This window comes from Oncorhynchus clarkii, chromosome 7 (assembly GCF_045791955.1).
Source record: "Oncorhynchus clarkii lewisi isolate Uvic-CL-2024 chromosome 7, UVic_Ocla_1.0, whole genome shotgun sequence".
NCBI classification, from domain to species: domain Eukaryota; kingdom Metazoa; phylum Chordata; class Actinopteri; order Salmoniformes; family Salmonidae; genus Oncorhynchus; species Oncorhynchus clarkii.
The window spans coordinates 75,521,741-75,544,007 of NC_092153.1; the positions used below are offsets into that span (position 1 = coordinate 75,521,741).

Genomic DNA, 22,267 nt, shown 5'->3' on the forward strand with positions numbered 1-22,267 from the left:
TTTTTGCATGCCGGTTAGGACATCTATTTTTCTAACAATTGTTTACAGACAGATTATTTCACTTATAATTCACTGTATCACAATTCCAGTGGGTCAGAAGTTTACATACACTAAGTCGACTGTGCCTTTAAACAGCTTGGAATATTCCAGAAAATGATGTCATGGCTTTAGAATCTTCTGATTTACATAATTTTAAGTCAATTGGAGGTGTACCTGTGGATGTATTTCAAGGCCTACCTTCAAACTCAGTGCCTCTTCGCTTGACATCATGGGAAAATCAAAAGAAATCAGCCAAGACCTCAGAAAACAAATTGTAGACCTCCACAAGTCTGGTTCATCCTTGGGAGCAATTTCCAAACGCCTGAAGGTACCACCTTAATCTGTACAAACAATAGTGCGCAAGTATAAACACATTGGGACCATGCAGCTGTCATACCGCTCAGGAAGGAGACGCGTTCTGTCTCCCGGAGATTAATGTAATTTGGTGCGAAAAGTGCAAATCAATCCCAAAACAACAGCAAAGGACCTTGTGAAGATGCTGGAGGAAACAGGTACAAAAGTGTCTATATCCACAGTAAAACATGTCCTATATTGACATAACCTGAAAGGCCGCTCAGCAAGGAAGAAGCCACTGCTCCAAAACCGCCATAAAAAAGCCAGACTACGGTTTGCAACTGCACATCGGGACAAAGTTTGTACTTTTTGTAGAAATGTCCTCTGGTCTGATGAAACAAAAATAGAACTGTTTGGCCATAATGACCATCGTTATGTTAGGAGGAAAAAGGGGGAGGCTTGCAAGCCAAAGAACACCATCCCAACCATGAAGCATGGGGGTGGCACCATCATGTTGTGGGGGTGCTTTGCTGCTGGAGGGACTGGTGCACTTCACAAAATAGATGGGTAGGGAAAATTAGGAGTTAAAGCTTGGTCGCAAATGGGTCTTCCAAATGGACAATGACCCCAAGCATACTTCCAAAGTTGTGGCAAAATGGCTTAAGGGCAACAAAGTCAAGGTATTTGAGTGGCCATCACAAAGCCCTGACCTCAAGCCTATAGAAAGATTGAGGGCAGAACTGAAAAAGCATGTGCGAGCAAGGAGGCATACAAACCTGACTCAGTTACACCAGCTCTGTTAGGAGGAATGGGCCAAAATTCACCCAACTTATTGTGGGAAGCTTGTGGAAGGCTACCTGAAACATTTGACCCAAGTTAAACAATTTAAAGGCAATGCTACCAAATACTAATTGAGTGTATGTAAACTTCTGACCCACTGGGAATGTGATGAAAGAAACAAAAGCTGAAATAAATCATTCTCTCTACTATTATTCTGACATTTCACATTCTTAAACTTAAGTGGTGAACCTAACTGACCTAAAACAGGGAATTTTTACTGGGATTTAATGTCAGGAATTGTTGAAAACTGAGTTTAAATGTAGTTGGCTAAGGTGAATGTAAACTTCCGACTTCAACTGTATTTGTACATATTACCTCATTCAATCACCCCAACTACCTCACACCCCAGTACACTGACTCAGTACTCCTTGTATGTAGCCTGTATAAAGCTTCATTATTGTTATTTTATTGTGTTACTCTTTCTTTTGATCTAATTGTTAAATTGTCATACTTTAACTGCATTGTTGGGAAAGGGCTCGTAAGTCAGCATGTCACAGTAAAGTCTACACTTGTTGTATTCGGCGCATGTGACAAATCATTTTTATTTTTTATTTTATTTGAAATAAGACGGGATTATCTGGATTTATCAACAAAACATTTGAAGGACTAATGAAGGACATTATTGCAGAAAGCTTGAAAATGTGTGACACATACAATTGTAGGTTGCAGAACTCCAAACTCATTTCATACTATCCCAGCTATTTGGATACTTTGTCTACTGAAAGAGAGAAAGAGAAAGCTGGTTTTGTTTGTGATGTCTTGCGTATTACATCTGGTACTGACCTGTTGTGTGGTGTTGAAGGGAGTTGAGCCTGTGATGGGGTTGGCTCCCTGGAAAATCCCAGATGAAATACTGTTACCTGGAAAACAACATCAAACCAACGTTAAAAACAGACTCACATTGACAGATGTTGGATGTCTACTGAAAGTTGCAATTGAAAAATATGTTTATTGTTATTTTATCCCTTGAAAGAGATGTTTATAATGAATGGAAACAAAGCCGGAGAATTCAACAATGCAAGACAGACAAACGTAACTGAACAGAAATAGCAGACCTATCATTCAAGTATATCAGTCAATTGCCACTCATTTTGGGGCAATACAATAGAATTTGTAACTATGTATACTTATACTGTGAGACAACATTGGCCCTAGAATTTTTTTCCAGAAATCCTGGTTGGAAGATTCACGGAATAAGAAGGGAATAAGCTGAAAAATCTGAAAGCCTCCGACCATAATGTCTGGAAAACATGAGAATTTGGGGAAAGTTACTGGACTTTTGAGCCCTAGTTGGCCTAACATATAGAGATATTGTCATAGAAAAAGAATCCTGCAGCAACAGGAATTGTACGTTTAGTCCATAATGTTGCTTGATCGGTGGTTAGATGAGAATACATGTGCTATACCGTTAATATAACCATGTTTTAGTGCAGGTTTTCAGTGAATTTATGTATATCATGAAGCTCATCTTCATTTCCTGAGGCGTAGCAAAATTCTCAACAACAACAGATTGAGCAAATGAATTGCAATGATGCAAATGAAGATCCTACACCTGTATCATAATGTAATCAACATAACACTTATCCCTGAAGTAGCTTCACGACTGGCTTTAAAACACTGACTTGCCTCAACCCCTCCAGTGACAAGCCAGTCCTCAGGGAGTATTGATTGATGAGTCCCCTACAACAACAATGCAGGCGGGGGAGCCCTGGTGCGCTACCTAGCTACTCCATCAGTGTTATCAACTCTGCTGAAGGAATGCTTTCCTCTGGGCTCTTTTCCCTGGCCACACTTGTTTGTTACCCCTCCATCCATCCATCCATCCATCCATCCATCCATCCATCCATCCATCCATCCATCCATCCACCCCAAGATTCAACGATAGATGAATGACTACCCAGAACCACCCGGGAGTCATCTAGGACCACACAACATAGTCTTCAAAGCAACAACAACACAAACCAGAAGCATTCCAAATAAATAGTGGACTTTCTGGTTCTGATTTGGTTTCTCCTCTGTAGTGTAGTGTGTAGTGTGTATGGTGTGTTTGTGTGTGTGTGTGCGTGTGCGTGTGTGTGTGTGTGTGTGTGTGTGTGTGCGTGTGTGTGGGAGGAGAGGTCTAGTGGTCTCGTACATGGAGTTGGCATGGGAGCTTGTTTCAAGTCACTCTAGATTGTGTTTACCTGTATTAAAACAAATGACTTAACACAGCGTTTCCCCATGTATGACTTAACACAGTGTTTCTCCATGTATGACTTAACACAGCGTTTCCACATGTATGACTTAACACAACGTTTCCCCATGTATGACTTAACACAGCGTTTCCCCATGTATGACTTAACACAGCGTTTCCCCATGTATGACTTAACACAGCGTTTCCCCATGTATGACTTAACACAGCGTTTCCCCATGTATGACTTAACACAGCGTTATTAATCAGCTGTCATGATTTCAGATAGCTGGAATAACAGTGTTTCAGTCTTGCTTTCTGAAGGCAGCGGCAGCCATCGAAGCTGGAACAGACTATCATTTATTCCAAGCTTAAACTACAAATTACAGACCAAGACAAACACCATCCTCTTTGATGATGTATCAATGTGGATTCTAGAATCCTCTTCTGTCAACTGTTCAACTCGCCCAATAAGAAACGCTCATTTTTGTTTTTCATTGCAAAAGGTTTTGCTACGGTGTGTACTACAGTGGCCTTGCATTCCCCTGTCAGTGGGTCCATGCAGTTCTTCCATTAGGCTCACAACATGCACCTTAACCTCTAGCCTCTGACGGAGCAGGGTCAATTTCACGCTGCTTTGAAATCCATCAAGTCCCACTGAGCCAAGCATGCTCTGGGCGCCAAATAACTGGGGAATGTGTGGAGCACAGACACACACATAGACACATGTACGCACCCACGCACGTGTGCAGACACACACACAAGCATACAAACGCACACATGGATGCACGTACACACACACACTTTCTTTGACTCTTTCTCTCTCTCTCTTAAACACCCACATGCCCCCTCACCGTCACCCCCTCACGCACACACCCACATGCTGGTCTGAGCCCGGGCTGTGTGTTGTGGGTGTGGTGGGAGGAAGGGGGCTGACGCCAGGCACCCAGACCGCAGCTAATCGAGAACAGGTGTGGAGGAGGACAGACGGCACTGCTACGGACACCCACCTGGAAACGCCAGGACCTCTCTCACTGGCCCGTAGTGATGGAGAGATCAGAGAGAGAAAGAAAGAGAGGGAGCGAGCGAGCGAAGGTATATGGACTGGCCATAGAAAATAGGATATATCTCAGCAAGTGAGAGAGGCAGAGTGAGTGTGTGTGTGTGTGTGTGTGTGTGTGTGTGTGTGTGAGAGAGAGAGAGCGAGAGAGAGAGAGATCAGAGAGATCAGAGAGATCAGAGAGAAATAAAGACAGAGAGGAGGAGGAGAGATCAGAGAGAAATAAAGACAGAGAGGAGGAGGAGAGATCAGAGAGAAATAGAAAGATAGAGAGAGGAGGAGGAGAGATCAGAGAGAAATAGAGACACAGAGGAGGAGGAGAGATCAGAGAGAAATAGAGAGAGAGGAGGAGGAGAGATCAGAGAGAAATAGAGAGAGGAGGAGGAGAGATCAGAGAGAAATAAAGACAGAGGAGGAGAGATCAGAGAGAAATAGAAAGATAGAGAGAGGAGGAGGAGAGATCAGAGAGAAATAGAGACAGAGAGGAGGAGGAGAGATCAGAGAGAAATAAAGAGAGAGGAGGAGGAGAGATCAGAGAGAAATAGAGAGAGAGGAGGAGGAGGAGAGATCAGAGAGAAATAGAGAGAGAGGAAGAGGAGAGATCAGAGAGAAATAGAGAGAGAGAGAGAGGAGGAGGAGAGATCAGAGAGAAATAAAGAGAGAGAGAAGGAGGAGAGATCAGAGAGAAATAGAGAGAGGAGGAGGAGGAGAGATCAGAGAGAAATAAAGAGAGAGAGAGAGAGAGGAGGAGGAGAGATCAGAGAGAAATAGAGAGACAGGAGGAGGAGAGAGAAATAAAGAGAGAGGAGGAGGAGGAGAGATCAGAGTGAAATAAAGAGAGGAGGAGGAGGAGAGATCAGAGAGAAATAGAGAGAGAGAGAGAGAGAGAGAGAGAGAGGAGAGATCAGAGAGAAATAAAGAGAGGAGGAGTAGATCAGAGATAGAGAGAGAGAGAGAGAGAGAGATGAGGAGGAGAGAGAGATCAGAGAAATAAAGGGAGAGGAGGAGGAGAGATCAGAGAGAAATAGAGAGACAGGAGGAGGAGAGAGAAATAAAGAGAGAGGAGGAGGAGAAGAGATCAGAGTGAAATAAAGAGAGGAGGAGGAGAGATCAGAGAGAGAGAGAGAGAGAGAGAGAGAGAGAGAGAGAGAGAGAGAGAGAGAGAGAGAGAAATAAAGAGAGGAGGAGGAGAGATCAGAGAGAAATAGAGAGAGAGAGAGAGAGGAGGAGGAGAGAGAGATCAGAGAAATAAAGGGAGAGGAGGAGGAGAGATCAGAGAGAAATAGAAAGAGAGAGTGACTGACCATGTGTAGAGTAGCCATAGAGAGCCTGGCTGGGGGGAGTGCTGCTGTAGTTTGAGTAATTCAGGAGGCTGTTCTGTCCTGGAGAGAGGCTAAGGCCATCCTCTGTCTTAATGTCTGCAGAGGAAACGACAGACATAATTATTATCCACACTGGATTCAGTTACTGACACTGGTCACACTGGGTTTTACAGAGAGGCATGCTGGAAAACTGGATCTAGTTTGAGGCCCTGGTGTAAATGCATGTGAGGAATGTGTTGCACACAGCCTGCAGGCCTCTAGTTTGAGGCCCTGGTTTAAATGCATGTGAGGGATGTGTTGCACACAGCCTGCAGGCCTCTAGTTTGAGGCCCTGGTGTAAATGCATGTGAGGGATGTGTTGCACACAGCCTGCAGGCCTCTAGTTTGAGGCCCTGGTGTAAATGCATGTGAGGGATGTGTTGCACACAGCCTGCAGGCCTCTAGTTTGAGGCCCTGGTGGAAATGCATGTGAGGAATGTGTTGCACACAGCCTGCAGGCCTCTAGTTTGAGGCCCTGGTGTAAATGCATGTGAGGGATGTGTTGCACACAGCCTGCAGGCCTCTAGTTTGAAGCCCTGGTGTAAATGCATGTGAGGGATGTGTTGCACACAGCCTGCAGGCCTCTAGTTTGAGGCCCTGGTGTAAATGCATGTGGAGTTGTTACACTCTTTTGACTCATCACATTCGCTGCTGCTACTGTTTACTATCTATCCTGTTGCCTAGTCACTTCATCCCTACCTATATGTACATACAGTGCCTTGCGAAAGTATTCGGCCCCCTTGAACTTTGCGACCTTTTGCCACATTTCAGGCTTCAAACATAAAGATATAAAACTGTATTTTTTTGTGAAGAATCAACAACAAGTGGGACACAATCATGAAGTGGAATGACATTTATTGGATATTTCAAACTTTTTTAACAAATCAAAAACTGAAAAATTGGGCGTGCAAAATTATTCAGCCCCTTTACTTTCAGTGCAGCAAACTCTCTCCAGAAGTTCAGTGAGGATCTCTGAATGATCCAATGTTGACCTAAATGACTAATGATGATAAATACAATCCACCTGTGTGTAATCAAGTCTCCGTATAAATGCACCTGCACTGTGATAGTCTCAGAGGTCCGTTAAAAGCGCAGAGAGCATCATGAAGAACAAGGAACACACCAGGCAGGTCCGAGATACTGTTGTGAAGAAGTTTAAAGCCGGATTTGGATACAAAAAGATTTCCCAAGCTTTAAACATCCCAAGGAGCACTGTGCAAGCGATAATATTGAAATGGAAGGAGTATCAGACCACTGCAAATCTACCAAGACCTGGCCGTCCCTCTAAACTTTCAGCTCATACAAGGAGAAGACTGATCAGAGATGCAGCCAAGAGATCCATGATCACTCTGGATGAACTGCAGAGATCTACAGCTGAGGTGGGAGACTCTGTCCATAGGACAACAATCAGTCGTATATTGCACAAATCTGGCCTTTATGGAAGAGTGGCAAGAAGAAAGCCATTTCTTAAAGATATCCATAAAAAGTGTTGTTTAAAGTTTGCCACAAGCCACCTGGGAGACACACCAAACATGTGGAAGAAGGTGCTCTGGTCAGATGAAACCAAAATTGAACTTTTTGGCAACAATGCAAAACGTTATGTTTGGCGTAAAAGCAACACAGCTGAACACACCATCCCCACTGTCAAACATGGTGGTGGCAGCATCATGGTTTGGGCCTGCTTTTCTTCAGCAGTGACAGGGAAGATGGTTAAAATTGATGGGAAGATGGATGGAGCCAAATACAGGACCATTCTGGAAGAAAACCTGATGGAGTCTGCAAAAGACCTGAGACTGGGATGGAGATTTGTCTTCCAACAAGACAATGATCCAAAACATAAAGCAAAATCTACAATGGAATGGTTCAAAAATAAACATATCCAGGTGTTAGAATGGCCAAGTCAAAGTCCAGACCTGAATCCAATCGAGAATCTGTGGAAAGAACTGAAAACTGCTGTTCACAAATGCTCTCCATCCAACCTCACTGAGCTCGAGCTGTTTTGCAAGGAGGAATGGGAAAAAATGTCAGTCTCTCGATGTGCAAAACTGATAGAGACATACCCCAAGCGACTTACAGCTGTAATTGCAGCAAAAGGTGGCGCTACAAAGTATTAACTTAAGGGGGCTGAATAATTTTGCACGCCCAATTTTTCAGTTTTTGATTTGTTAAAAAAGTTTGAAATATCCAATAAATGTCGTTCCACTTCATGATTGTGTCCCACTTGTTGTTGATTCTTCACAAAAAAATACAGTTTTATATCTTTGTTTGAAGCCTGAAATGTGGCAAAAGGTCGCAAAGTTCAAGGGGGCCGAATACTTTCGCAAGGCACTGTATGTATCGCAGTGACCTCGTACCTCTGCACATTGACTCGGTACTGGTACCCAGTGTACAGTATATAGCTGAGTTATTGTTACTCATTGTGTATTTATTCATTGTGTTATTATTATTATTATTATTTCTTATTTTATTTCCCCTCTTCACCCCCGTATTGAAGGAAATGCCGGTACTCACTGTAGGAGGGCATGCCGTAACCCTGGGCATGGTGAGTGTATGGTGGGTAGGGTCCCGCAGGCTGGAGGCCGGGGCTGTACTGGGGCTGTCCGTACGCTGACATGACAGCTCTCAGATCAGCTGATCTGGGAGGAGGAAGTAAAGTTGGTAAGCAACGTGGGGACTATATTCATTGTACAAATTGCCTAGTTTTTGAGAATGTTGGCTGCTGAGCTTATGAGCTATGCGTTTGCTACGCTATGCTATGCTTTGCTACGCTTTGCTATGCTATTCTATGCTTTGCGATGCTATGCTTTGCTATGGTATGCTATTATTTGCGATGCTATGCTATGGCATGCTATGCTCTGCGATGCTTTGCTATGGTATGCTATTATTTGCGATGCTATGCTTTGCTATGCTATTCTATGATTTGTGATGCTTTGCTCTGCTATTCTGTGATTTGTGATGCTATGCTTTGCTATGCTATTCTATGATTTGTGATGCTATGCTTTGCTATGCTATTCTATGATTTGTGATGCTATGCTCTGCGATGCTTTGCTATGGTATGCTGTGCATTGCTATGTTGTGCTATGCCTAAGATGTCATCAACACTCACTTGCAGATAAAGTAAGAGTTTGATATGGAGTCTTAGAGGCCCTAGAGGGAAAAATACATGAGAGAACAGAGAAATGTATAAATACCAATGTCAATTATATTTCATTGAGAAACTAAAATTGCAATAAATATGATGAGATATGATTTCACAGTGATATAAGGCTTTATACAATTCCAATACTTAACTATAATACAATAGAATGACATTTGATTGTAAGTTATATAAGAGATCTGGGGCCTCATTTATCAAGGTGGGTTCTCACAAAAAATACTCTAAACCTTACGTGCACCTTTTCCAAAGGATGGTATTGATTAGTTCTGAACTTGACGGGAAAGTGTGCGTATGTCCACGCAAATCTCAAACCAGCATGGGCACAACTTCTAGTGTTTGATTAACCGAATTGCAAGCAAATATTGTTATTTTGGGGGAAATGGAGGTGTTTGAGGCATGGGAATTATAATAATGGTAAGCTAATATGAACATTAACACATTGGCCTAGTGATAAAGAAACCATGCATTTGCCGTTGGTAAATACAGTAGATTGCTTAGCAGCATATCATCTAATAAATGTATTTAACTTTTATTATATACTGTAGATCTACATCTGAATCAAATTTGCAGGACATGTCTGCGCCTTGGTCTACGCATTTCGACGAGCGTGACACACAACAAATATTAGGCTACATTTTATCCATCACTCATTCAATAGCCAAGCATGCTACCATTTATCCATCTCTCATTCAATAGCCAAGCATGCTACCATTTATCCATCACTCATTCAATAGCCAAGCATGCTACCATTTACCCATCTCTCATTCAATAGCCAAGTATGCTACCATTTATCCATCTCTCATTCAATAGCCAAGCATGCTACCATTTATCCATCTCTCATTCAATAGCCAAGCATGCTACCATTTATCCATCTCTCATTCAATAGCCAAGCATGCTACCATTTATCCATCTCTCATTCAATAGCCAAGCATGCTACCATTTATCCATCTCTCATTCAATAGCCAAGCATGCTACCATTTATCCATCTCTCATTCAATAGCCAAGCATGCTACCATTTATTCATCTCTCATTCAATAGCCAAGCATGCTACCATTTATCCATCTATCATTCAATAACCAAGCATGCTACCATTTATCCATCTATTATTCAATAACCAAGCATGCTACCATTTATCCATCTATTATTCAATAACCAAGCATGCTACCATTTATCCATCTATTATTCAATAGTCAAGCATGCTACCATTTATCCATCTCTCATTCAATAACCAAGCATGCTACCATTTATTCATCTCTCATTCAATAGCCAAGCATGCTACCATTTATCCATCTCTCATTCAATAGCCAAGCATGCTACCATTTATCCATCTCTCATTCAATAGCCAAGCATGCTACAAGCATGCTACCATTTATCCATCTCTCATTCAATAGCCAAGCATGCTTGAAAGTAAATAGACTGGTAGCCTTGATAGTCTGTGACAGTCTGGATAGGCTACAGTATTGCTGTGCGATTGAAGCGAGACATCATGGCCTAACTTATTTAATCTCAGAGCCTATACTAAGGCATGAGATAGAAACATAATCATCTATTGATAAATTAAATATTGACCAACAATTTGTCTTTTGCATAGAAGTGTGGGATATAGCATTTACTTTTAAATTGTTTGAAAAAACAATGTGTTTTTTGATTTTAAAAAAGACCAAACATTCTGCCCTCACCTCTACAGAAATGTAATCAAATTTGCTTTTGCGATTTCTTTTAGTAACTATCATGGCCCAGTTCCAACATCTCCAAATCATTCAGCAAATTATGACATTTTTATTACCATAAAATGTGGATGGAGGGTGTTTTCCAGGCAGGGTTTTAGCGCTAGTTCGCGAGCCCACAAATATACTGTAGTATGGCTCTGATTTATCATTGAAAACATGCGTATATTTTGCGTGCAACAGTTTGATAAATCCCAATAATTTGCTGCGCACGGAAATCTTATAATGTCCACGTATTGAGAATTGAGTAAGACATTTACGAACGGTTGATAAATGAGGCCCCCTGTTGTTTCTTCAAAGGAAAATATATGTTGTAAATGTCTTCACTGTTACTTGACTCTGTGGAGAGAGTGTTTTCTTCCCTGGTAAGACACAGTCACTCAAGGTCCTCGCCGTCAGCTTTCCTGTGAAAACAATAGTGAATAAGCATCAGAAGTATGTAGGGGATTGACAGATAGCAACATGCCTCGGGCACTGACTTGCTTGGAAGTTTGAACAGAACTCATATTTCGGTGAAAAGAGGGAGTGGATAGTTAACCTACTCGGAATGTTAAAAAAAGTGATTTGGGTTTTGGAACGAATGGAGTTCCTGACAGACAGAGAGACAGACGGACAGACAGACATGCTACAAGTCGAAGAAAGGTTTATATAAGAATGCACCATTAGTGATGCCACTGTCAAATGCCTGCTGTAATTTCCTCTTCCTCGTCATTCAGAATGGCTGTTTGTTAGTAAGAACTTGACAGATTTCATAGTTTCCTGGGAAAGCACGGAAGAATGCCCCACTTCTCTGCTTATCTCTGTCTTGGCACCTTTTTGGCACCCGTACTGTACTACATCACATCAACATGACTTGGGAGAAGTAAACTAGGCCAAGTTAACCGCGTAATCACACAGAACAGAGTTGTTTGTGACCTAGAAGCACATATAAACTAAGTCAACTCAGGCATACTGTAACATTGATGTGAAATGCCAATACACACGAAGCACCAATATATCCAGACTCAGTTCAGCAGAATGATGCATTGCAATTATTGCATAACCCTTAATATACATGTGCAATAAACTAAGACAATTAGACAAGCATTAAAATGGCTTCCAATAGATGAGAATGAGTCTGTGAGAGAGCAAAGGAGAGACAGAGAATGAGAGAGAGGGCAGGGAGAAAGAGAGACAGAGATAAATAGAGTGATAGAGAGAGAGAGATCGAGAGAGATAGAGAGACAGAAAGAGAGCGATAGAGAAAGAGAGAGAAAAAGAATGAGAGAGAAAGGAGGAAGTCAAAGGTCAGTGGGTCAGGGGTCACAAGGTCAATACCAACATTCATCATTCCAAACACAGGAAGTTGTCCCTGGAGTGTATCTCTTTCTACTCAGTAGACCCCAAGACCTACTGTTACTCTCTCTCTCACCCTCTCTCTCTCTCTCACCCTCTCCCTCTCTCTCTCTCTCACTCTCTCTCCCTCGCTCTCTCTCTCTCTCTCTTTGTCTCTCTCTCTCTCTCTCTCGCTCTCTCTCTGTCTTTTTATCTATCAATCGCTTTCACGCTCTCTTTTTATCTCTCTTTTCTCTATTTTGTCTCTCTCTCTACCTCTTTCAGACTACTGTTCAATGAGAAGCTCAAAAGGGGACATAACCAAAACAAACCATATGCTGACCATCTACTCTATGTGTTTCTAACAACTGCTCAATCAAAACCAGTATCCAGGTTTCCTTGGTAAGAAAAACAAACAGATAAACAGAGTCTCAAACAAAAAGAAACGCACTGCATATTCATTTGAACATGATCTCATCTTGTGGCTCAAGAAGATTGAATGACCTAACTTCAACATATGATGAAATGCTAACTTCATGGCAGAGTAGCTCTAACGTGTCTTCAGTCATTCTCCTGCATTTATTTGACATACTATGCGACTGTAAATATAACAGAACGCTGGTCACTTTTCCCCTCAAGTTTCATACCTATTTTACAGTGGCTTAAAAAGGGTTTATTTACATAGCAATTACATACGTTGACACATATCCATGTAGACACATAAAGTTGAAGTCGGAGGTTTACATACACCTTAGCCAAATACATTTAAACTCAGTTTTCACAATTCCTGACATTTAATCCTAGTAAAAAGTCCCTGTCTTAGGTCAGTTAGGATCACCACTTTATTTTAAGAATGTGAAATGTCAGAATAATAGTAGAAAGAATGATTTATTTCAGCTTTTATTTCTTTCACCACATTCCCAGTGGGTCAGAAGTTTACATACACTCAATTAATATTTTGTAGCATTGCTTTTAAATTGTTTAACTTGGGTCAAACATTTTGGGTAGCCTTCCACAAGCTTCCCACAATAAGTTGGGTGAATTTTGGCCCATTCCTCCTGACAGAGCTGGTGTAACTGAGTCAGGTTTGTAGGCCTCCTTGCTCGCACATGCTTTTTCAGATCTGCCCATACATTTTCTATAGGATTGAGGCCACTCCAATATCTTGACTTTGTTGTCTTTAAGCCATTTTGCCACAACTTTGGAAGTATGCTTGGGGTCATTGTCCATTTGGAAGACCCATTTGCAACCAAGCTTTAACTTCCTGACTGATGTCTTGAGATGTTGCTTCAATATATCCACATACTTTTCCTGCCTCATGATGCCATCTATTTTGTGAAGTGCACCAGTCCCTACTGCAGCAAAGCCCCCCACAACATGATGCTGCCACCCCCGTGCTTCACGGTTGGGATGGTGTTCTTCGGCTTGCAAGCCTCCCCCTTTTTCCTCCAAACATAACAATGGTCATTATGGCCAAACAGTTCTATTTTTATTTCATCAGATCAGAGGACATTTGTCCAAAAAGTATGATCTTTGTCCCCATTTGCAGTAGTCTGGCTTTTTTAATCACGGTTTTGGAGCAGTGGCTTTCTTCCTTGCTGAACGGCCTTTCAGGTTATGTTGATGTATGACTCGTTTTACTGTGGATATAGATACTTTTGTACCTGTTTCCTCCAGCACAAGGTCCTTTGCTGTTGTTCTGGGATTGATTTGCACTTTTCGCGCCAAAGTACGTTCATCACTAGGAGAACGCGTCTCCTTCCTGAGCGGTATGACGGCTGCGTGGTCCCATGGTGTTTATACTTGCATACTATTGTTTGTACAGATGAACGTGGTACCTTCAGGCGTTTGGAAATTGCTCCCAAGGATGAACCAGACTTGTGGAGGTCTACACATTTTTTTGTGGAGGTCTTTGCTGATTTCTTTTGATTTTCCCATGATGTCAAGCGAAGAGGCACTGAGTTTAAAGGTAGGCCTTGAAACACATCCACAGGTACACCTCCAATTGACTCAAATTATGTCAATTAGCCTATCAGAATCTTCTAAAGCCATAACATAATTTTCTGGAATTTTCCAAGTTGTTTAAAGGCACAATCAATTTAGTGTATGTAAACTTCTGACCCACTGGTATTGTGATACAGTGAATTATAAGTGAAATAATCTGTCTGCAAACAATTGTTGGAAAAATGACTTGTGTCATGCACAAAGTAGATGTCCTAACTGACTTGCCAAAACTATAGTTTGTTAACAAGAAATTTGTGGAGTGGTTGAAAAACAAGTTTTAATGACTCCAACCTAAGTGTTTGGAAACTTCTGACTTCAACTGTATCCCAATTGGTACATAGGACTAAGAACTGTTCAACCGGTTTGTGGTCATTGAGTTAATAGACTTTCAATTGGTCAAGAAATTCAACACAATAGTGCTATTGTACTGACAAGTCCATAAGCCAATTTGTGTTTGTTTGCAACTTTCAACATAAGTAAATAGTCCTGACAAGGCAATTGCTGTGCCAATTGAACGTCTTAGAAACACAAAATAAGGTGTGAACCACTTCTCAGATTTACATGAGAATAAGTAACGGTTGAGAGAGAGTAAGGTTGACAGTAAGAGAGAGTAAGGTTGACAGTAACAGAGAGTAAGGTTGAGAGTAAGGGGGAGAAAGGTTGACAGTAAGAGAGAGTAAGGTTGACAGTAAGAGAGAGTAAGGTTGACAGTAACAGAGAGTAAGGTTGAGAGTAAGGGAGAGAAAGGTTGACAGTAAGAGAGAGTAAGGTTGAGAGTAAGGGAGAGTAAGGTTGAGAGTAAGGGAGAGGAAGGTTGCCAGTAAGGTTGAGGAAGGTTGACAGTAAGGTTGAGTGTAAGAGAGAGCAAGGGAGAGTAAGGTTGACAGTAAGGTTGAGTGTAAGAGAGAGCAAGGGAGAGTAAGGTTGACAGTAAGAGAGAGAGTAAGATTGACAGTAAGGGAGAGGAAGGTTGACAGTAAGGTTTACAGTAAGAGAGAGTAAGGTTCACAGTAAGGTTGAGAGTAAGAGAGAGTAAAGTTGAAAGTTGAGAGTAAGGTTGACAGTAAGAGAGAGAGTAAGATTGACAGTAAGGGAGAGGAAGGTTGACAGTAAGGTTGACAGTAAGAGCGAGTAAGGTTGACAGTAAGGTTAAGAGTAATAGAGAGTAAAGTTGAGAGTAAGGTTGACAGTAAGGGAGAGTAAGTTTGACATTAAGGTTTATAGTAATAGAGAGTAAAGTTGAGAGTAAGGTTGACAGCAAGTTTGACAGTAAGGTTGAGATTAAGGTTGACAGTAAGGTTGAGAGTAAGAGAGAGTAAAGTTGAGAATAAGGTTGACAGTAAGGTTGAGAGTAAGAGAGAGTAAAGTTGACAGTAAGGTTGACAGTAAGGTTGACAGTAAGGTTGAGAGTAAGAGAGAGTAAAGTTGACAGTAAGGTTGAGAGTAAGAGATAGTAAAGTTGAGAGTAAGGTTGACAGTAAAGTTGACAGTAAGGTTGAGAGTAAGAGAGAGTAAATTTGACAGTAAGGTTGAGAGTAAGAGATAGTAAAGTTGAGAGTACGGGTTAGTCATGGTTGAAGGAAAAAGGTAACAGCTCTTTCTATCCCTCTGATGTTGACAGTATGCTCTGTGCCTTCAGGGCACCTCAATCTGCTCATGCAGAACCCTACTGCTTGACCTGTGTCCTCAACACTGACATCAGACTGACAGAGACAGAGGAGAGACATGACAGATAGGCACAAGAGGGATATTAGCAACTGCAGCAGAGAAAGAGAGGGGGATTGAGAGAAAGGGGGAGGGATGGAGGGATTGCGAGAAAGAGAGAGAGGGGAAAAGAGAACTCTTTAACTAGAACATTTGAAAGAGGATGAGAGTTAGGTTGTGAAGCCCAATGTTGAATAGCAGACATGACAAACAAAAGTCCGTCTGTACATCTACAGCTCTCCAAAATGAGTGGATTAGCCATAAAACCCGACTCCTGAGAATCCGGTCCTCTTATGTGTCAGTCACATGCCATTTCAATTAACAACAGTTCTTTTGACAGATACATTGCACATAATGATGAATCACATGTTATGGCAACTCCAGCTGACGCAGCCGACCTCCCAGCTTCTCCAAACACGGCGACGTGAGTCATTGCAGCACGGGCTGTTTTCATAGTAAATAATAGTATTCCTACTGTGGAGGGGCCAAAGGACTCTAAAAACCACTTATATTCCTGTGTTAATGACCGAAAGGGAAACATAAACACGGTCGGACATTAAAAGTGTCGGGGAGCCGGGGCGACGTATAGGCAGTCAGCAGTGTGATGTCAGTGGACAGCCGCAAGGTCGGATGGACACACTGGAGCAAAATATAAAAACTGTGCCGTTTTAGTTTACAGCCCCGTTTCACCTGGTATCTTCCTGGTATTTACTGAGAAGGTAGGTGGTAACAATGTGTACTTTCTGGTGCTTTAAATAAATCAACATCATTTGTATCAATCTACCTGGTAGCAAATGGTTCATAATGGTACTTGTATGAATTGAATTCTTAAAACCTAATTAGAGCCGGCAAAGTTATTATTATCTAATATTGTGTCATATCATTTCTCAATAAACATCAGCTAAACAATCGACATGAAATAATAACCGGAAACGAAAAGCCTCACCAGCGAATCACAAGGCCACATCTGACCTCTCCCAGTCAGCTGACACATAAGAGTAATCCCATCACACCATACAAGGAAAACACACTTGTTGACTCACGGCTGTACAAAGGCAATATAACACTAAGCGGTATGCACTATGAGGCAGACCGACCACGGCAGCGGGGAACTGAACATGGGAAAGTGAACCAGGAGCGCCCAGTTCGAGCCCCTGGACTTCCCCTCTCGTCCCTGTGATGCGCAGGGCGCTTCCTGGTAGAGTCCAGCGGAGCCCAGCGACGGAGCCAAAGGGCATGGGAACACAGGGAGATCTGTCCGGTTCCAGTTGAAACCCAAGCTAAAACAAACCTCAACAGGGCCATGGCCCCATCGGCCTCAGTCGGCCTCGGTTCACCTGCAGACTTTTGCAAGAGCTGCCTTTTTTTCACGGGTATCGGATTCTGCAGTACTGTAGGACATGTTGCATCATACACTATATCTCTCTGAGGTTTGGAATGACAATGGTTGGATGTTTTTCTTTGCCTGATTAAATGATAGACATTTTTTTTAACAAAAGAAGACGCACTGTCTATGTACAGTGTTAGGTACTGTACTTACAATACTATAATGCATGTAGTCTACTCTGAAAAACCTGTGTGTGTTTCTTCGCACATGTGTCGTCTGTGCGTCTATGTGTGATGGATGACAGGCAAGTTGCACAATGGCAATGACCTCTAAATGAGCTGACCTCTCCCTGCAACATAACGGCTGCATGTGACTGACTACCTCATAATGACACCATATGGACCTCCACCTGGAACCCTAAGTTATGCCCCAATGACTGCCTGGGGGGACTGAATACACTGTCGCACACAGACAGACCCCCTGCTCTTTCTACTCAACAAATGCCCCTGAACAAGACTTCAGTATTGCAGTCCTGACATGACTCCCTGCTGGAAGTTAGTGCCATCTGCTAGTGATGTCCTCTATGACCTTCTTCCGGCCCTTTGGCACAGAACTACAGCGCAGTTAGACAGAAGAAACACTAAGAACAGTACAGAACATTAAAGAGATAGGCCTACGTGAAAACTGATCTTGTAATACGTCAATTGTGCATAATCTAGGTAGTCTGCAGTACATTAGGGAGGAACTAGGCATACGTACCTAACTAGAGGCATGTACAAGCCATAAAGTAATGTTCAGCAGAGACGACACAACCACAGAGAGTTTACAAAGTGGACAGTCAAGTCACTGTATTGTCATTGAAACACCACATAAACTATGTCATAAACCAACAATCCCCTCAACCTCTACATAGCCAAACCACATAGAGACTAGAATAGAAGAGAATACCACCATTATTGTCCACACAAGGCAACTTTCCACATGGACACTCAAGTTTAAATTCTGTGGACACACACACACAGACGCACTCACTCACACACACCGACTCACTCACACGAACGCACGCACACACACACAGACGCACTCACTCACACACACTCGCACGCACGCACGCACACACACACACACACACACACACACACACACACACTCACTGGGCCTGTCCCCACACAGAGCCTGCGGCTTCACCCTGTCTGCAGCCTTTGAACCGCATGGCTCGTAAATAAGGCTGGCTGCCACACTGTGTGTGTGTGTGTGTGTGTGTGTGTGTGTGTGTGTGTGTGTGTGTGTGTGTGTGTGTGTGTGTGTGACAGAGACTGGGAGCAGATGTGAGAGGTTGATTACAGTCCAGTAATGGGCTCCTGAGAGAAAGGACTCCTACACAGGGATGACCTCAGAGCCCAGGGATTTCATTAACACTAAAACACTGGACACACACACACACTGAGAGAACACGAGCCCCCCTAAATTGGGAGTGGAGGAGGTAGCCCCTAGATACTGACCTTGGGTCAGTTTTATTTCCCCCACCAACGGTTCAGGTTAGGATTTGAGGAGGGGAAGCTGATCCTAGAGCTGTAGCTAGGAAAAACTTAATCCTGGAGTTCTCCTAGTTTCCCCAGTCCTAATCCCTGTTCCTAGAATTCAATTCAAAATAACCTGAATCATTTCCCCCCCAGGTGAGTCCTTAAGAAGTCATTGACATTATTTTACTATTACAACTTGGTTGACCAAGAAGTGAACATTCTTCAAAAAAGTGGCCAGGGAATCTTAGCCAGTGTAAATAGTAAGTCTGCTTTGAGACAGGCGTTATGTTTTGGTGTGGGTGAATACATTTAGAAAGATGAAAATGTCTTAATGTCAGTAATGTCCTGGTTTTATTGATTCATGTGTTTGTTGATTGATATGATCAGGACAAGCTCAGGGACTGAATACACCAATCAAAAAACACATATAGGCATCCATCCATATGGCTCAGGATCATCTCCTGTTTTGGCAAACCCGCTCCACATGACCACATATACAGCTGAGTGGAGCATGACAAGGCAGGCTAAATGTGTGAGGACTCCAAGGCTGCGTTTAGACAGGATGCTCTCTTTTGCACAATTATTGGCCAAAGAGCTGATCTGATTGGTCAAAAGACCATTTAGTTGGAAAATATCAGAATTGGACTGCCTGTGTAAACAAAGCCAAAGATTCCTAAGTGAAGCATAGATCTAGACTCACAGAGAACATGAAACACACCAATAATATTGAAAGTGTTTAGTGGAATAATCTAAAAAGAGTTCAAGTAATGAACCCATCGATTAATGTTACTCAGTTAAAACAAGCTGCAATTAGGCTCTGCTCCGTTGTTAATTAAAAACAACAAATTAACCAATTAAATCCAATGTAACATTCAAATGAAAAGAGAAAATGGCAATTAAGTGGCTTTCAGCTCATAAATCAGTCCCTCCCTCTAGTACCTGTTGCTACTTGTGTGTGTGTGTGTGTGTGTGTGTGTGTGTGTGTGTGTGTGTGTGTGTGTGTGTGCATGAGCGTGCATGTGTAACACTAGCTGAGAGACTTGGTGGCCTTTTCTTTTCCACTTGACGGAGTCTGAGCAACAAACCTGCTTTCATGCCAGCTGCACCCCCCTTACCCCCTGTAATCGAGCCCCCTTTCATTCAATCACGCTACCATGGCTCTCTTGGTGTCTGTCTCTCCTTCTCTCTCTTGCAATCAACCTACCCCTAATGTACCCCATTCTAAAACAGCCCCCCCCACCATCAGATCCTCTCTTGCCCAGAATCAGTGCCCCAGGAAAGGGTCAGGGAGAGGGACAGCTTGCAGACCTCCCGGAAGCCTCCTTAAAACGGGTATGGGCCAGAGCTGTGGGTGACCCCAGTCAGATGGTGGTCTGCTCCCAGGTAAAACATCTGGTCTACTGATGGAAAGGGACGGGAGGGGAGGGGAGTGGTGGTCACACACGCACAGGCACACAAATACACAGTCAGGCATATATGCATGCTTAAAAGCAGGGAAGCAGGCAGGCACGTAGGTACACAAACACACACACACACAAACACACATACACACGCACACACACACTGAGCCGGTCTCTTTGTTAGTCATTTGGACAAAAAGTTCTGCCATCCACCCTTTCCCCTCCTTCTACACAGTCGATGACAACGCCCGCCCTAGTTGGTAGCAGCTGTCCAGAGCTACCCAGCACACACACACACACACACACACACACACACACACACACACACACACACACACACACACACACACACACACACACACTGGTACGAAGCATACAGCCATTACCCAAAGACATGTCAGCATTAGTGCCTGGCTGAATGATCTACCTGTAGTTTCTTTGACGTGGCAGAACATGACCACATTAGGAGTAACTGCTCATAGTAACTGCACATTGTAACTGCTCATAGTAACTGATCATAGTAACTGCTCATAGTAACTTCTCATAGTAACTGCTCAAAGTAACTGCTCATTGTAACTGTTCATAGTAACTGCTCATAGTAACTGATCATAGTAACTGATCATAGTAACTGCTTATAGTAACTGCTCATAGTAACTGCGCATAGTAACTGCTTATAGTAACTGCTCATAGTAACTGCGCATTGTAACTGCTCATAGTAACTGATCAGAGTAACTGCTCATAGTAACTGCTCATAGTAACTGCTCATAGTAACTGCTCATTGTAACTGTTCATAGTAACTGCACATTGTAACTGCTCATAGTAACTGCTCATTGTAACTGCTCATATTAACTGCTCATTGTAACTGCTCATAGTAACTGCTAATTGGGGAAAATTAATTAGTTTCATTTTAAAATCTGAATGTGCCAAATCCCATGGTAAACAGTCCATTGAAACTCAATGTAATAACACAGATGTCAACGACAGCTATCTGAACTAATCATGTATAATATTGTATTGAATATGTTATGTTAGCTAGGTGTCAATGACAGCTATATGAACAAATCATATATACTATTGTATATAATATTGTATGTTAACTAGGTCAAAATGTATGATGCAGAGTGGAATATGTTAATATCCTCAATTCCGGAGCTTACTTCTATTGGAAATTGTGGAAGAGTAAAGGTACAGTACCTAGCTACACAACAGCAGTGGGAGCTGGTTGAACACAACAGCATGGTTTTTGTGTGTGTGTGTGTGTGTGTGTGTGTGTGTGTGTGTGTGTGTGTGTGTGTGTGTGTGTGTGTGTGTGTGTGTGTGTATGTTTGGTCATGTGTGAATGCCTCCATGTGTGCAGCTCTAAATGAAATAAAGAGTGTGGCGATAGCCAGAGGGACAGCTGTTGTCTGCTGACAGACCAGGGGTTTAGCTGGGAGAGGACACACACACACTTGAGAGTTGGAACGCCGCAGGCCTCCCAGGGTGCTCCCTAGGGTTTAAAAGAATTGTGTGTGTGTGTGTGTGTGTGTGTGTGTGTGTGTGTGTGTGTGTAGGTGGGTAGTGTTACCCGAAGCCTCTGGTCAAGCAGAGCCAATGAGACCCACCATCTCCCTCAAATCTCCCTTTCTTCATTTCAGAATATTCACTCAGTGTTCCCCTCCTTACACTCCCCATATTCACTCAGTGTTCCACTCCTCACACTCCCCATATTCACTCAGTGTTCCACTCCTTACACTCCCCATATTCACTCAGTGTTCCCCTCCTTACACTCCCCATATTCACTCAGTGTTCCACTCCTTCCACTCCCCATATTCACTCAGTGTTCCCCTCCTTACACTCCCCATATTCACTCAGTGTTCCACTCCTCACACTCCCCATATTCACTCAGTGTTCCCCTCCTTACACTCCCCATATTCACTCAGTGTTCCACTCCTTACACTCCCCATATTCACTCAGTGTTCCACTCCTTACACTCCCCATATTCACTCAGTGTTCCACTCCTTACACTCCCCATATTCACTCAGTGTTCCCCTCCTTACACTCCCCATATTCACTCAGTGTTCCACTCCTTCCACTCCCCATATTCACTCAGTGTTCCCCTCCTTACACTCCCCATATTCACTCAGTGTTCCAATCCTCACACTCCCCATATTCACTCAGTGTTCCACTCCTTACACTCCCCATATTCACTCAGTGTTCCCCTCCTTACACTCCCCATATTCACTCAGTGTTCCACTCCTTACACTCCCCATATTCACTCTGTGTTCCCCTCCTTACACTCCCCATATTCACTCAGTGTTCCCCTCCTCACACTCCCCATATTCACTCAGTGTTCCCCTCCTCACAC

General features: G+C 42.8%; 1 protein-coding gene across 1 annotated transcript in view; it reads right to left on the minus strand.

The window, feature by feature from the left end:
* Positions 1-22,267, minus strand: part of LOC139413852 (eyes absent homolog 2-like) — a 59,408-nt gene that overhangs the window by 26,802 nt on the left and 10,339 nt on the right. Inside the window, exons 2-6 of the mRNA XM_071161666.1 lie at positions 10,982-11,052; positions 8,871-8,911; positions 8,276-8,400; positions 5,708-5,821; positions 1,957-2,033 (exon numbers count right to left, since the gene is read on the minus strand). Coding sequence (XP_071017767.1) covers positions 1,957-2,033; positions 5,708-5,821; positions 8,276-8,378 — 294 coding nt within the window. The 5' untranslated portion in view covers positions 8,379-8,400; positions 8,871-8,911; positions 10,982-11,052. The remainder of the gene's footprint in view (positions 1-1,956; positions 2,034-5,707; positions 5,822-8,275; positions 8,401-8,870; positions 8,912-10,981; positions 11,053-22,267) is intronic.